General features: G+C 40.3%; 2 protein-coding genes across 2 annotated transcripts in view; one reads left to right on the top strand and one right to left on the bottom strand.

The window, feature by feature from the left end:
• The first annotated feature begins 47 nt into the window (after nt 1–47).
• mrpl47 (mitochondrial ribosomal protein L47) lies at nt 48–8,301 on the top strand. The gene is made up of 7 exons (XM_080185628.1): nt 48–124; nt 2,143–2,288; nt 3,323–3,383; nt 3,639–3,735; nt 4,025–4,155; nt 5,074–5,169; nt 8,122–8,301. Exons 1-7 carry the CDS (start codon nt 60–62, stop codon nt 8,234–8,236), a joined length of 711 nt encoding a protein of 236 aa, XP_080041754.1. The 5' UTR covers nt 48–59; the 3' UTR covers nt 8,237–8,301.
• Nucleotides 8,284–14,996, bottom strand: part of actl6a (actin-like 6A) — a 28,170-nt gene continuing 21,457 nt past the window's right edge. Inside the window, exons 12-14 of the mRNA XM_080185627.1 lie at nt 13,956–14,051; nt 11,857–11,943; nt 8,284–8,915 (exon numbers count right to left, since the gene is read on the bottom strand). Coding sequence (XP_080041753.1) covers nt 8,835–8,915; nt 11,857–11,943; nt 13,956–14,051 — 264 coding nt within the window. The 3' untranslated portion in view covers nt 8,284–8,834. The remainder of the gene's footprint in view (nt 8,916–11,856; nt 11,944–13,955; nt 14,052–14,996) is intronic.

Genomic DNA, 14,996 nt, shown 5'->3' with positions numbered 1-14,996 from the left:
GAGCGGCTCGGGCGGACGGTTGCTAGGTGACCAGTGGCGCTATGCATTGTGGGTCCAAGATGGCGGCGCGCGTGGCGAGCTGGTGCCGGCGGTTTAACGGAATCTTCAGAGGCGGGGTCAGCGCGTGAGTACCGGGGGGGGGTCACACTGACACACACAGGAAGGTGGATGTGCTGCTTGGGAGCTCAGCTCCAGGACATCACTGCAGGAGATTCTCAGGGCAGCTGGCATCGAAGGCCGCAACCATCCTCAGTTGCTTCATCAATGACCTTCCTTCCATCTCCAGTGGCGTAGCTAGAGGGGGCAGTAGGCACATTGTTCAAAAGTGGCGCCTTTTCAACAGGGGTGTTCTTCACCGGCGCCTCCTCAGATCTCTTCCCCCAGATCTGAAGTCCTTGATCCGTGTGCTGCAGTTGCAGGATGCAATATGGATGCGGGACCTCAGGAAGGCATGCAATCTCCTGAGAGGGCGTGCAATCAGGAGGATAATTGCAGAGCCGCAAAGGACAAAAATAGAAAATAAAAATGTATAATGAAATTAATTATTTGGTTTGCATCGTGGCACCTTTTATGTGGTCGGTCCCCCTAACTTTAGAACCTGACTATGCCCCTGTTCCATCATAAAGTGGGGATGTTTTCTGATGACTGTGCAATGTTCAGCACCATTCCTGACTCCTCAGACACTGAAACAGTCTGTTCAGATTCAGCAAGTGCCAGACAATGACCAACTGAGACAAGTGGTCCCTGTGGTTAGCGTTGCTGCCTCATGGTGTCAGGGACCCGGGATCGATTCTAGCCCTGAGTCACTGCCTGTGCGGTGTCTGCACATTCTCCCTGCGTCTGCGTGGGTTTTCTCTGGATGCTCCAGTTACCTCCCACAGTCTAAAAGTTGCGCTGGTTAGGTCCATTGGTTATTCTAAATTCTCCCTCAATGTACCCGAACAGACGGTGGAGTGTGGTGACTTAGCTGACTTATGTTACTAATAAAAATAAATAAATGTTCAGCACTATTCACAACACCTCAGATACTGAAGGAATCTATGCTTAGCTTCAGCAAGGCTTGATCAAGTGCCAGACAATGGCCATCTTCAACAAGAGAGAATCTAATCATTGCCCCTTGACATTCAATGGCATTACCATCACTGATTTCCCTCCCACCCCCACCGCCATCTCTACCTCTACTATCAACAAACAGAGTTACCATTGACCACAAACTGAACTGGACCAGCCATAAAAATACAGTAGCCATCAAGTCAGAGGTTAGGAATGCCATGGTGAGTAACTCAACACCATCCGGGATTCCCACTTGATTGGCACCTCACCACAAACATTCATTTCCTCTGCCACCAATGCACAGTGGCAGCAGTGTGTACCATCTACAAATCCATTGCAGGAACTAAAGACAAGGGCAGCAGACACATAAAGAGTTCCCCTCCAGGCCACACACCATCTTAGTTTGGAAATATATTACTGTTCCTTCATTGTTGCTGGATCAAAATTCTGGAACTTCGTAACAGTACTGTGGGTGTACCTACACCACGTGGATTGCAGCAGTTCCAAAGGCAGCTCACCTTCACCATCTCAAGGGCAGTGAGGGATAGGCAATAAATGTTGCCAGCGACATTCACATCCCATGAATAGATATTTTTAAAAATGTAGAATTATGCTTTAATGTACACATATCCCAGGACTTGACTCAGCTGTAAATTCTAGATGGGAGTAGTTGGCAGCCCATGTTCTTTAAGCTCTTAAGAGGAGTTTGAACATTTAAATAATTACATAGGCAGTGATACCTAACCTGTGAGACTGGGAAAAAGGAAAATGAAGATGTACTCAAATAAGCAGTGTGTCAGAAGTTAACCTCCAAAATTTAATAAGGAGTATTTTTGTTAATTGATCACACAAATAACAGCATTCAAGATGCTTTATTAAGCAAAGTAAGCATTCATGATTTATAATGGAAAGGAAACAAGAAAGAAATGAAAATGTTTATAAAGGAACATGTCCATTGAGAAATGCTGCATGCTGGAATGATGGGTATTGAAGCAAAGTGGAACATTTCAATAAATCATTGTTTATAAAGTTGAGTTGTAAAGTGAAGGTGGCATTCCATAACTTGTCAACATGTTCCTGTTATTAAAGGGACAACTTGATCAAGTTTCAGAAAATTGGGCAGGGATCAAACCTGACTCAACAGTGTAGCTCTCTGCATACTTCTAATTTCTGTCAAGGGCTGGAACAATTCTTTGATGACCCTAAGAACTGGGGAGAACAAACTGTAAAATCTGGTAAGTTGCTTTTTGCACAATCTTAAATTAATACTTTCTAAACACATCTATGTTATAATGAAATAATTTTGAACTATTTATCTAATGTAGACTATCTTTACCTAAGCTTTTAATTTGAAAAAAAATTAGCTCTATGTACTTTCAAGCAAAGTACAGTATGTCTTTTTTTCTCAAATCAGTTGTCTAATTGATAAATGTGGCCCATCTCTTCTTGATATCAGTATTGTCAGTTACCTATAATTTATTGGCATCAACCACATTGCCAGTCTAAATTCATGTATTTTTTAAGCTGTATTCTCTCACAGCACAGCGCAATAGTTGAGTTGTTAGAGCTGTTCTCTATGCCCTTTGAGACAGTAAACATATTATTTAAATTATGCAGTTTCTCTATGTCTCTCAGTAATCTAATACACAGCTACCACTGTTAAGGCCTTAGTTGTTTCTCATGTCAGTATTTTTGGCCTTTCTATCTTCTCTGTCCGTACATGGAGCTCCATCACAGCTATTTCTAAGCTACTTTATTATATCAAAACAATTGTTTTCCACACAATTCTTTACTTATAAAGACCAAATCTATGCGGCTTCAATAATGATCCCATTTATAGTTAAATTTTTTCCAAAAGTTCAGACAAAATATTGGATATTTAGATATCTGGTTGACGGATTGTTAGGTAATCCGTCAGTTCAGGCCTGCAACCTTCTATGTTCTAGCACTGTTATTTTTATTTTAATAGTGCTTTACTCATTCCACGTTCCTGGTTATTCTAATCTATAACCCACCCAATTTGCTCTACTTCCTCTTTATGTTGAATTAGAAACTTATTAATTTCCTCAGTTTTTCTAGGACCAAAGTTGTAAAACTCGCTGCACACCTTTCCTTCCCACAGTTGTCAGGATATTGCAACCCAAACTGGACACATTTAATCACTATCAAATATAACTTATTTTTAACTCTTTTAATTTGTACTTGTATAGGTATTCATCTTTCACCTTAATTGTGGTATCTAAATCGTGCCTTTGGATTTGCTTTCTAGGTGCACCTTGGACGGCAAAACAACTGCGAATAAAAAGCAATGAAGATTTACACAAGCTCTGGTACATTTTGTGGTATTTTAGTCATAAACTCTAGTCTCTGATGTTCAAAATGATTTATCATTGTAGAAGATGTTCTTTAGTGACAATTTTGATTTGGCATTGGCTTGATGGGCCAAATAGCCTCCTACGTTGTAATCATTCTAGGCTGTTGATGTTGTGCTGTATGTTTGTTAGGAAAAGTCAATATTCTTGACTGTGAGCTTTCATTCACTTTATTTGTATTTTATGGTAACGTTAACTCTATTTTTGCTGCAGGTATGTCCTTCTCAAAGAAAAGAATATGCTTTTGACTTTAGAGCAAGAAGCAAAGCGACAACGATTACAAATGCCAAGTCCAGAGCGTTTAAAGAAAGTAAGGAATAAACTACCACTGTTCTGCACCAAATAATTATTGATTTTAATTTATATTGTAAAAATACAATACTTTGCAAAAAAAACTTACAAAAGCTTTGGCACAATTTATTTTAGCTGTGGTTCTGTGTGACTAGGTTTGACTCAGCAGCTCATCTTAAAACTATGACTAATGGCATTTTCAACAAGGATCCTAGTCCATCAATATTGCACATTAATTGTAATACTGAGGTGTATTCTCTGGTTTCCATATTTGAAAGATGTACTCAGCAATGTCCTATTATTAATAGGTAGAACGGTCTATGGTAAGAATTGACTCAGTTGTTCGAGAACGTGAAGATGCTCTGAGATTGCTGCAGACTGGACAGGAAAAAGGCCGTCCTGGTGCTTGGAGGAGGGACATTTTTGGGCAAACCCGCTGGTGAGGAACAAGTTTGTTTATTACAGTGCAATGTATTTTGACAAATGCATACATCTTTCATAAAGGACACTCATATTACAACTTTGGTTTTGAGTTCTCATTATTTCGGTCCGTGTTAGAATTGAATTATTTTCTTTTGTAGTGCTAACATTTCACTCTATCTAGTGTGTCTCAAATTATCAATATGAAAATGTTGATCGTCTAAATAGTTCAGAGGTAAAAGCTCTGGAGGCTCTGGTGCATAACCAACAGTATGTAAATATAAAAATCCGGTATGGCAGATCTATACATAAAGACAATTATAAACACTGATAGATTTACTATGGCATTGTCCATGTGGGGTGAGAACCCACAACTTTCTGGTCCAGAGTATTACCAATCAGCAAGGTAATGAATAGAACCACATAGTATTAAAGTACTATTACTTACAGTCAAAGTTACAGTCAAAATGTCAAAGGTGCAATCTCAAATAGTAATAATACAGGATGTTGCCACTTATAGAATCATAGAACCCTGGCCCAATCAGTTTGATTTTCTTTTACTGCATATGCTTTTAATGGCTGATAGAAGTAGAAGAATCAACATTTAAAGATAGAGAATCATTGCGAACAGGAATATTATGGAGCTTAATTTGAAATTTTGATGGTTATTATGAACTTGATGACATGCAACTTATCAATCTAAAACTGGAGCCAAGAAACAAATATTCTGCCATGTAAATTTTCCAGTGACGTTATTGAAGTGTAAGGGAATCCATTAGTGAAATTCTTAGGTTTATGTAATTCAATGCAAGTATTAGTTTATTCAAGGTAATTTGTATTCTTATATTGTCTGCTGTTATACTAAATTTCCATATGACGTTATTGTTGATAATGGACATGACCACTGCTTTCTATTTCACCAATTTCTTCTTTCTAGGTACAAATTTAAGGAATGGCCCATTCCTTGGTACCTAAACAAGATATACAGAAGAAAACGATTTTACACACCACCATTCGTGGATATTTTTGTGAGGTAATAAATCAGTTTTTTATCTATATAGCATCCAGCTGAATTTACAGCAATGTTGCCCATTAATTTTTTTAAACCATACATTTAATTTTTCAGGGCAATAGCATACGAACATACAAAATACAAGCAGTAGGCCATTCAGTCCCTTGATCCTGCCATTCATTAAGCTTATCCCATTCCCATCTAGCCCTGAAAACCTTTGATTCCTTGCCTAACAAAAATCTATCTACCTCCACGTCAAAATATTCAATGATGCTGCATCCACCGCCTTCTAAGGCAGAGTTCCAAAGTCACAATTCTCAGGAAAAAAAAAATTTCACCTTTCTCTTAAAAAGGCAATCCCTAATTTTAGGGCCCCACAAAAGGAAGATCTTTTCCTTGGGCATGTAATTTAAAAAAGCTTTCCATTGGCCTTCTTAATTATTTGTTGTGACTAACTTTGTGACTCATGCATGAGAACACCTAAATCGCTTTGCATCTCAGAATTCTGCAGGCATTCTATTTAATACTTTTTTCATTCTTCCTGCCAAAGTGAGGTCACATTTTTTCATATATATCATCTGCTAGATTTTTGCCCACTCAATCTATCTATCTATATCCATCTGCAACCTCCTTATGTTCTCTTCATATATTTTCCTACCAATCCTTATGTCATCTGCAGATTTAGCTGCTGTGCTCCCTTGTCTAAGTCATTAATGTAAATTGCAGAATGTTGAAGCCCCAGCACAGACCTTTGCAGGACTCCATTTGTTACATCCTGATAATCCATACCCCATTTCCTGCCAGCCAATCTACTAGGCACGTTAATCTGGATACACCATGAGCTTTTATTTTCCATCACTCTTGCTGTGACACCTTATCTAATGCCTTCTTGAAATTCAAGTACAACATGTCCACAGCCTCCTCTTTATTCACAGCTCATGTTACTCCTTCAGAGAGCTCCAATAAATTGGTGAAACGTTATTTCCCTTTCACAAAACCTTGCTGACTCTTCTCTATTACCGTGTTTTTCTAAGTGCCCTGGTGTTAGAATCAATCACAACAGTGATTGATTCTAACACCTTCCCCACAACAGACATCAGGCGAACTGGCTTAGAACAAAGAAAATTACGGTACAGAAATAGGTCCTTCGGCCCTCCAAGCCTGCACCAGCCATGTTGCCCAACTGAACTATAACCACCTACCCTTCCAGGGACCATTTTCCTCCATTCCCATCCTATCCATGTATTTGTCCATTTGCCCCTTAAAAGTCACTATCGTATCTGCTTCCACTACGTCCCCCGGCAGCGAGTTCCAGGCATCCACCACCCTCTGTATAAAAAATGTGCCTAGTGCATCGCCCTTAAACCTTGCCCTTTGCACCTTAAACCTGCATCCCATAGTAATTGACTCTTCCACCCGGGGAAGAAGCTTCTGACTATCCAATCTGTCCATACCCCTCAGTTTTGTAGTTATCAGATCACCCCTCAACTGCCGTCGTTCCAGTGAGAATAAACCAAGTTTCTCCAAGTCTCCTCATAGCTAATGCCCTCGATACCAGGCACTATCCTAGTAAATCTTCTGTACCCACTCCAAAGCCTCCATCTTTCTGATAGTGTTCAATTCTGGTTGCTACACTATATCCCAAGTGCCACCCCACATCAAATGTGGCTGATCAGGAGTCTCTCCTGCTTTTAACAACAGTTATTGGCATGCTGGAAGAATTTGCAGATTGACCATATTATGAATACATTTTCCTTGCCCATCAAGTCCTGGGGTGGGACAGAAACCCGAACTTCTAGCTCCAAGTTGGGGACACTACCCATAAGACTTTGCCAGTTTCTTCAATAGAGATATTTGCTACTTTCCAGTCTGAAGAAACATAGAAACAGAACAGTACAGCACAATACAGGCCCTTCAGCCATCAATATTGTGCCGAGCTATATCCAAATCCAAGATCAAGCCACCCCACTCCCTATCATTCTGGTGCGCTCCAGGTGCCTATCCAATAACCGCTTGAAAGTTCCTAAAGTGTCCGACTCCACTATCACAGCAGGCAGTCTATTCCACACCCCAACACTGAGTGAAGAATCTACCTTGGATATCCCTCCTATATCTCCCACCATGAATCTTATAGTTATGTCCCCCTAGTAACAACTACATCCACCCAAGGAAATAGTCTCTGAACATCTTTCCATCCCCCTCATCATCTTATAAACCTCTTAAGTCACCTCTCATCCTCCTCTGCACCAAAGAGAAAAGCCCCAGTTCCCTCAACCTTTCCTCATAAGACCTACCCTCCAAACCAGGCAGCATCCTGGTAAATCTCCTCTGCACTCTCTCCAATGTTTCCACATCCTTGTTATAGTGAGGTGACCAGAACTGAACACAATATTCCAAATGTGGTCTCACCAAGGTCCGGTATAGTTACAGCATAACCCCACAGCTCTTAAACTCAAACCCCCTGTTAAACTCTAACACACTATAAGCCTTCTTCACAGCTCTATCCACTTGAGTGGCAACCTTCAGCGATGTGTGGATATGAACCCCAAGATTTCTCTGTTCCTCCACATTCCTCAGAACCCTGCCATTAACCCTGTAATCCTCATTCAAGTTTGTCCTACCAAAATGAATCACCTTGCACTTATCAGGGTGAAAGTCCATCTGCCACTTTTCGGTCCAGCTCTGCATCCTATCAGTGTCTCTTTGCAGCCTGCAAGAGCCCTCCACCTCATCCAGTACTCCACCAACCTTTCCATAATCTAGCAAATTTTGAACAATTAACACCAGCACATCATCTATCTCATTAGCCACCTCATTTAAGAGCCTAGGATTAAGTCCACCAGGACCCAAAGGCTTATCAGCCTGCAGCTCCATCAGTTTGCTCAATACCACTTTCCTATTGATTGTAATTTCACCCACCTCCTGATTTTACAGCTATTACTAGCAAAAAACTAATTATTTTATTTGTACTAGGCGACGTATTGAGAAACACCTACGTAAAAAGTTCAAAGCAGAGAGAGCAAAAAAGGAGGAAGAAAAAGTACTGCGTGAAAAATTCCCTCAGCGATCTGTATCGGCACAGAGTTAATATTCCAATGTAAAGAAAATGCACAAATGTGAAAAGAAACTTGTAAATAAAAAGGGTAAAAGATGTTTTATTGTCTGTTTAGAATGGAGTTGCATAATTTTAAACAGTACATGCCAAGTTTGTTCTGAAATGCATAGTACAAATTGTAAATTTAAAACAGTAGTTGCAGGTGAGTTTAGCCCACTGTTCCTTCTGGATTAACCCTTCAGCTGACATGTAAACAACTGATTCAATAAAAAGGCACAAGATAAACTGTTAATCTATACAGTGTACAAAACATAACCAGCGTTTACAAAAATATCACTTGTGTGACATATTTGGTGTTATCTGAACATGGCATGATTTATATCTAATACAAATAGTAAACTGAAACAGTTTGTAAATGTATTAAGTCTTTGGGGACCCAGTTGATCAATAAAATTGGCTGAACAGTTTTAAAAAAACCTTTATAAAATATACATTAGTATCTAACCACTATACAAAAAAGCCCATGGGAAAGAAGTGTACACAAGAGGTTGAGCACTGTTCCTGAGAACCCTACTTGGGACAAAAGAAAATGAGACCAGTTATAAAACCTTTAAAGGTAATATAACGGTAATTAAGGGCATTTTCTTTCAACACATTGCTTTCCTCCTTCTTCATATTCCTGCTTGGAGATCCACATCTGCTGGAATGTACCCTTTAAAATACAAAAACTTAGCTGAGCATTGGTGGAATATTGATGCCACTCATTCACTTTTTTTTAAAACACATTGCAGCAAAATAAATAACCAGGTTACAGGCAGCACACAGGAGTGCAAAATACATTGCTTTCACATCCAACAGCACTGGAACTTCTTATTTTTTATTTTAAATGACCCAGACATGGAGACAAGTTAAACAATAGACGTTTATTGCAAACAGGAGCATTGTTTAGGTTATGAACAAGTTATGAAAGCAGACAAATACAGGTTATACTTCAATAAAAGGAAAGATGATATAGATCATATTCTGACCCCCTATGCACTGAATTAAGGTGTTTTGATCTTTCCCCTTCTGAAATCCAGCAGACTCATGCCCTCCCCCAGAATTGACAGACTCAACCTGTAGAGGTATTCCAAAAGGCAAGTATATGAAACGAGAGATCTGGGACCAAATGATAGCACTGAATTTTATGCTCAGAGCAAAAAGTCTGGGAAGCCAAAGCAACCCTGCCTCTTCTTTGCAGGACCCCTAGCTGTATTTTGTTGCGGTGGGGAGAGGGTTGGGGATCAATATCAGGGGGATTGAATATAAAAGTAGGGAGGTCTTGCTGCAGCTGTATAGGGCATTGGTGAGGCCGCAGCTGGAGTACTGTGTGCAGTTTTGGGCACCGCACCTGCGCAAGGATATTTTGGCCCTGGAGGGAGTGCAGAGGAGGTTTACTAGGCTGATACCGGAGTTGAGGGGATTGAGCTATGAGGAGAGGCTGAATAAACTAGGCTTGTACTCGTTAGAGTTTAGAAGAATGAGGGGAGATCTCATTGAGACGTATAAGATGATGAATGGGATGGATAGGATAGAGGTGGAGAGACTCTTCCCGCTCAAAAAAGACAGTAGGACTAGGGGGCACAGCCTCAAGATAAAGGGGAGGCGGTTTAGAACGGAGTTGAGGAGGAACTTCTTCACTCAAAGGGTGGTGAATCTCTGGAATTCTCTGCCCGTTGAAGCGGTGGAGGCTGCCTCGCTAAATATTTTTAAGAAGCGGGTTGATGGGTTCTTGATAAGAGAGGGGATTAAGGGTTATGGGGAGAGGGCGGGAAAGTGGAACTGAGCCACAACAGATCAGCCATGATCTTATTGAATGGCGGGGCAGGCTCGAAGGGCTAGATGGCCTAAGAACATAAGGCCATCTTATGTTTCTTATGTTCTTATGATCAGGTATCTGAATTATCATGAGAACTATTGTCCTTTTAAAGGAAAACAGCCCATCCCGGGTAGCTGCCACAGCTTGAACTGCACCTGAAAGTCAACCCGTGGAAGGATGATGCCCTTCGGACCACCTGAATGGGATCAATCAAGCATCATGTGCTGTACTTCTTGAAACTGGGATCCCACTTTCTACTTCTATGTAATTACAAATGCAATCATGGACAAGTTATAGTGTGTTCAAAAAGGAGACTTATAATGGGCCTGAACTTCATCAGAGTGCAAATCCAATTCTAATTACCTGAAATTCAGTCTCACCCCAATCTTTTGAATTATTTTGGGCAAAATCCAGGTGGTGCAGCACATCACAGGGGGCTCAGCATTGAGTGCAACTCCATTGAAAGGAAGGAAGCCACACCCATTTTTATGGCACTAATTGGTGTAAAGCAGGTAAGTTTAAGGATCCAGTGAAATTTAAAAGTCCCTGACAGGTCAGGGAGAAGATAAGCATGTAAGGTTAATAAGTTGGGGAGGAAAATAAAAATTGGGTTGTGAGGAGAGGCGAATATCAGGCCCGGTAGGTAGATGCAGGAAAGAGGCCCTGTAGAAGTGTCCCCTGGGGCTTTGTGGGTGTAGGGACAGTCCTTTGGAAAGGGGGAAGATTGGTGTGGATCTGGGCAATAGTTATGCAGAGATTAGAAGAGGTTTTAATTGTTCTAACTTTCTGGACAACTATTCGTGTAAGTAACCCAGTTGGAACTATCTAAAATTTGTGATTTAAAATTGCATTTTTCAAATCTGGGAATTTCCAAAGGAGATTCCCCAGCGCATATGTGGGGTACCCATCTAATACTATGTCATGGAGCTTGCAAGTTATGGCCCATTACTTAAATAGATTTTAATAATATTGCAAACAAAAAAAGGAATAGACACTAAAATGTGTAGTGGTCCATTCTGGCAGGTCAAATGGGATGAAGGAGCATAATATCAAGGGTAAGACTCTTGGCAGTGTAGAGGATCAGGAGGACTCTTAAATCAGCCTCGCAGGTAGATGATGTGGTTAAGAAGGCATATGGTGTACTGGCCTTCATCAATTGAGGGACTGAGTTTAGGAGTCGGGACATAATGTTGCAGCTTTATAAGACCCGAGTCAGACCTCTCTTGGAACACTGTGCTCAGTTCTGGTCGCCTCATGGATGTGGAAGCTATTGAAAGGGTGCAGAGGAGATTTACAAGGATGTTGCCTGAATTGGGTGGTATGCCTTATGAGGATAGGTTGAGGGAGCTCAGTCTTTTCTCCTTAGAGAGACGAAGGATGAGAGGTGACCTGATAGAAGTGTATAAGATGCTGAGAGGTATAGGTCGGGTGGATTCTCAGAGGTCTTTTCCAAGGGCTGGAATGGTTACTACGAGAGGACATCGGTTTAAGGTGCTGGGGAGTTGGTACAGGGGAGATATCAGGGTAAGTTTTTCACTCAGAGGGTGGTGGGTGAGTGGAATCGGCTGCCGTCGGTGGTGGTGTTGGAGGCAAATTCGATAGGGTCTTTCAAGAGATTTCTGGATAAGTACATGGAACTTAATAGAATTGAGGGTTATAGGTAAGCCTAGTAGGTACGGATACCTTCGGTGCAACTTGTGGGCTGAACGACCTGTTAGTGCTGTAACTTTTCTATGTTCTAAAAATGACTTACATAAAATACTTTAAAAAGAGAAAGCTAAAAATTACTACTCACCAAAGAAGCTAGAATAGAGCCACCAATCCAGGAGCTAAATCTTCGTTCCACTGTGGTGTTATTGGCCATTAGCTTCAACCGCATGCTCTGAAAACAACATCACCAACTTTTTTAGTGCATGTTTTGTACATGCCTTACTACTGAAGTTTATAAACCACATAGCTTTTTTGGTCTGTGGGGGGGGGGGGGTTGGGGGGTGACTAAATCTGTCAAATTTTCAAAATGTACAAGGGTACAAAATTACAAAATCAGACCCTAGTACTAGAATTAGTTATCATACAACTGCAAGAGGTTGTGCATTTAATAAGGAAAATATCCCATGAGAGCCTGAGGGTCAGTTGAAACTTGAACTATTGGAATAGAATTAATCATTCCAACTTCCCCCCACCCCCAAACCATCAATCCCTAAACACCCAGCTCCCAAGTGGCTGTAATTCTTGATGAACCAAAATGAAGGTGATGAGTATATCTGAGCATGAGATTATCAGGATAGGGAGGGAAAGCAGACAAGAATTGGACAATCAGCCACAATCTCACTTAATGGCTGAGCTGGCTTGAGAGGTCATTCGGTTCCTAATCCTCATGTTCCTGCCCCTTGAATTTGGTGAGTATATCAGCATTTTTTGTCACATGTCACAGAATCCCATCCAATGCACGATAAGTACACCTCAGTTGACTGAAATGGTTCTCTTCAAAACCTTTCAACCTGCTTCAAACTCAATTATTCACTGCTCATGAGGTTAATACACAATTAAAAAAAAAACTCGTGTTATGCTTCTTAAAAACTCTAGTGCATTTATTTTATTCAGGTCTTGCCCCACAATATTAATTTGTCAACCAGTGGCTGCTCAACAACAATTGTTTCTACAAATTACTCTATAGCATAATCTGAGCATGTACAATACCAAGATCAGTAGATATGCTGGTCTTAACAATTAGGTCCAAACCTCAAGGCAATCAGAAAAGAAAAATTAATGGCCCAAATTTAGAATAAAAATGACCATTTTATACATTGAATCCTACAGTGCAGCAGAAGGCCATCCGGCCCATCAAGCCTGCACCAACAACAATCCCATGCAGGCCCTATCCCCATAACTCCACATATTTACTTTGCTAATCTCCCTGACGCCAACAGGCAATTTGGCATGGCCAATGCACCTAACCCACACATTTTTGGTGTGTGGGAAGAAACCCACTCAGACATGGAGAACAGGCAAACCCCATACAGAGAGTCACCTGAGGCCGGAATTGAACCCAGGTCCCTGGAGCTGTGAGGCAGCAGTACTGACCACTGTGCCACCAGGCCATCCATGAAGTTTATTCTCATACTCATCATTAAACTAAATCAGAAAAACACTGCACGTGAGCAGTTAAACATGGACATTTGGAAGCTACAGTATTCTAATATTTTACCAATACACTTGGAACATATTAAAACATATGGAAGGGTATAAAGTTGTAATGCTTTTGTGATGAATGCCTATATGTCAGAACAAGTTACAGCTTGTCCATTCCAGTATTAAATTTTTTTGCTCGTGTTGTTTAAATCTTAGCTACTACCAAATAATTTCTCTGTCACTGAAAATTGTCTAAGTGTGGAGTTCATTCTCTCAGATGTAACCATTGTTGGAATTTTTAAAAAAAATTTTAAAACTTTTTTTTTAATCCCATCTTTCATTGCCTATTTCGCTTTCTGCGGATGATTTGACATTGAATTTACTTTCCCGACACTTCCCAGTTCAAGCTACAAAGATAAAAATATGCTTGCCTTGTTCGCACAAGATCAGGTGTTGAAGGTGCTGCTTTGAAATAGTTTTTTAATCACAGCAAGTTCCAGTACAAAAAGCCCACAGAAGGTCTGTGGGAAAGTGCAAATGTAATGAATGGTCAGCATCTTTGCTTATTGCTGACCACCAAATTCTGGTCAAGTCTGCAAAGTGGAATACAACTAGTTTGTAACCCATAGTGCAGAGTCTCTCTCCTTAGGAGTTTCTTCACAAGCAAAACACATGCTAGATCAAAATAAAAATTATTCATTCATTCATTAGGTGATAAACTAATGGGTTCACTTCAGAGGATTATTTGTAACTGATACTCACAGGTGGAGTTTTCTGGGAAAGCTCTCTGTTCAAACGGTCTGTAAAGCTCTGTATCAATGTGTTTCCACCTGCTGCAATCACACTGCCATATAAACCCTGAGAAAAATACCCAAACCAGCAGTTAATAACAGTTATTTGTTAGGCATAAATTCATCATAAATTGTTCGTTGCTGAAGAGATTTCTACCACCCTTTCCTTTAGAATCGTTCCTCAATTTTAACCTTGAAAAGTCTGGGTCTTTTTTGATCCGTAATCTCCTAGTCCTCTTAACCGGTGGAAATAGGTTCCTCTCTCTGTCCACACCATCTGTTTCTTGAAAACTTCAATAAAATTTCTCCTTAACCTTCTAAATTGCAGGGAATACCATCCCTGGAGTTTAAGCAATCTCCTAATATAACCTTTGGAATCCAGGTATCACATGGGTAAATCTACACTGCGCACTCTCCAAGGCCAATACATGTTTGGCTTCCTTACCAAGACTATGCATGACTTTCATTTGTTGAATTTTATTAGTTCTCTAAATATAAAAGTAAACATTCTATTTGTCTTTCTGGATTATTTTCTGTACCTATTCACAACAATTTAATGATCTCCGTACTGAAGTCTCTTTAAAACTTCTGCTGTTTCTAGCTTTCACCTTTTAATTGAAAGAGATATTCATTATTGTCTTTGCTTTAACAGTGATTTTTTTCCTTTATTCCTTCATGGGATATGGGCATCACTGGCAAGATCAGCATTCGTTGCTCATCTCTAATTGTCCTTGAACTGAGTGGTTTGCTAGGCCATTTCAGAGAGCAGTTAAGAGTCAATCACATCACTGTGGATTTGCAGTCACATATAAAAACCAGAACAGTAAGATTGGCAGATTTCCTTCCCTAAAGTACATTGAGGAATATAAATGTTTACTAAAGATCTTTTGTTAAAAGCCTTGGGTTTAAATCCAAAGATATGCAGGTTAGGTAGATTGGCCATGTTAAGTTGCCCCTTAGTATCAGGCCGTCTAACAGGGTAGATATGAGGTTATGGGAATAGGGCATGGGT

The sequence above is a fragment of the Carcharhinus amblyrhynchos genome, chromosome 3, assembly GCF_965287045.1.
Source record: "Carcharhinus amblyrhynchos chromosome 3, sCarAmb.v2.hapA, whole genome shotgun sequence".
Lineage (NCBI taxonomy): Eukaryota > Metazoa > Chordata > Chondrichthyes > Carcharhiniformes > Carcharhinidae > Carcharhinus > Carcharhinus amblyrhynchos.
This window is presented reverse-complemented; position numbering and strand designations above follow the sequence as displayed.

What these genes read in the sequence shown, in the direction of transcription:
- mrpl47 (XM_080185628.1), top strand. Translation starts at nt 60, where the DNA reads ATGGCGGCGCGCGTGGCGAGCTGGTGCCGGCGGTTTAACGGAATCTTC. An exon ending in AGAACAAACTGTAAAATCTG is followed by an intron (nt 2,289 to 3,322) that starts GTAAGTTGCTTT and finishes TTTGCTTTCTAG; the next exon opens with GTGCACCTTGGACGGCAAAA. An exon ending in GTCCAGAGCGTTTAAAGAAA is followed by an intron (nt 3,736 to 4,024) that starts GTAAGGAATAAA and finishes TATTATTAATAG; the next exon opens with GTAGAACGGTCTATGGTAAG.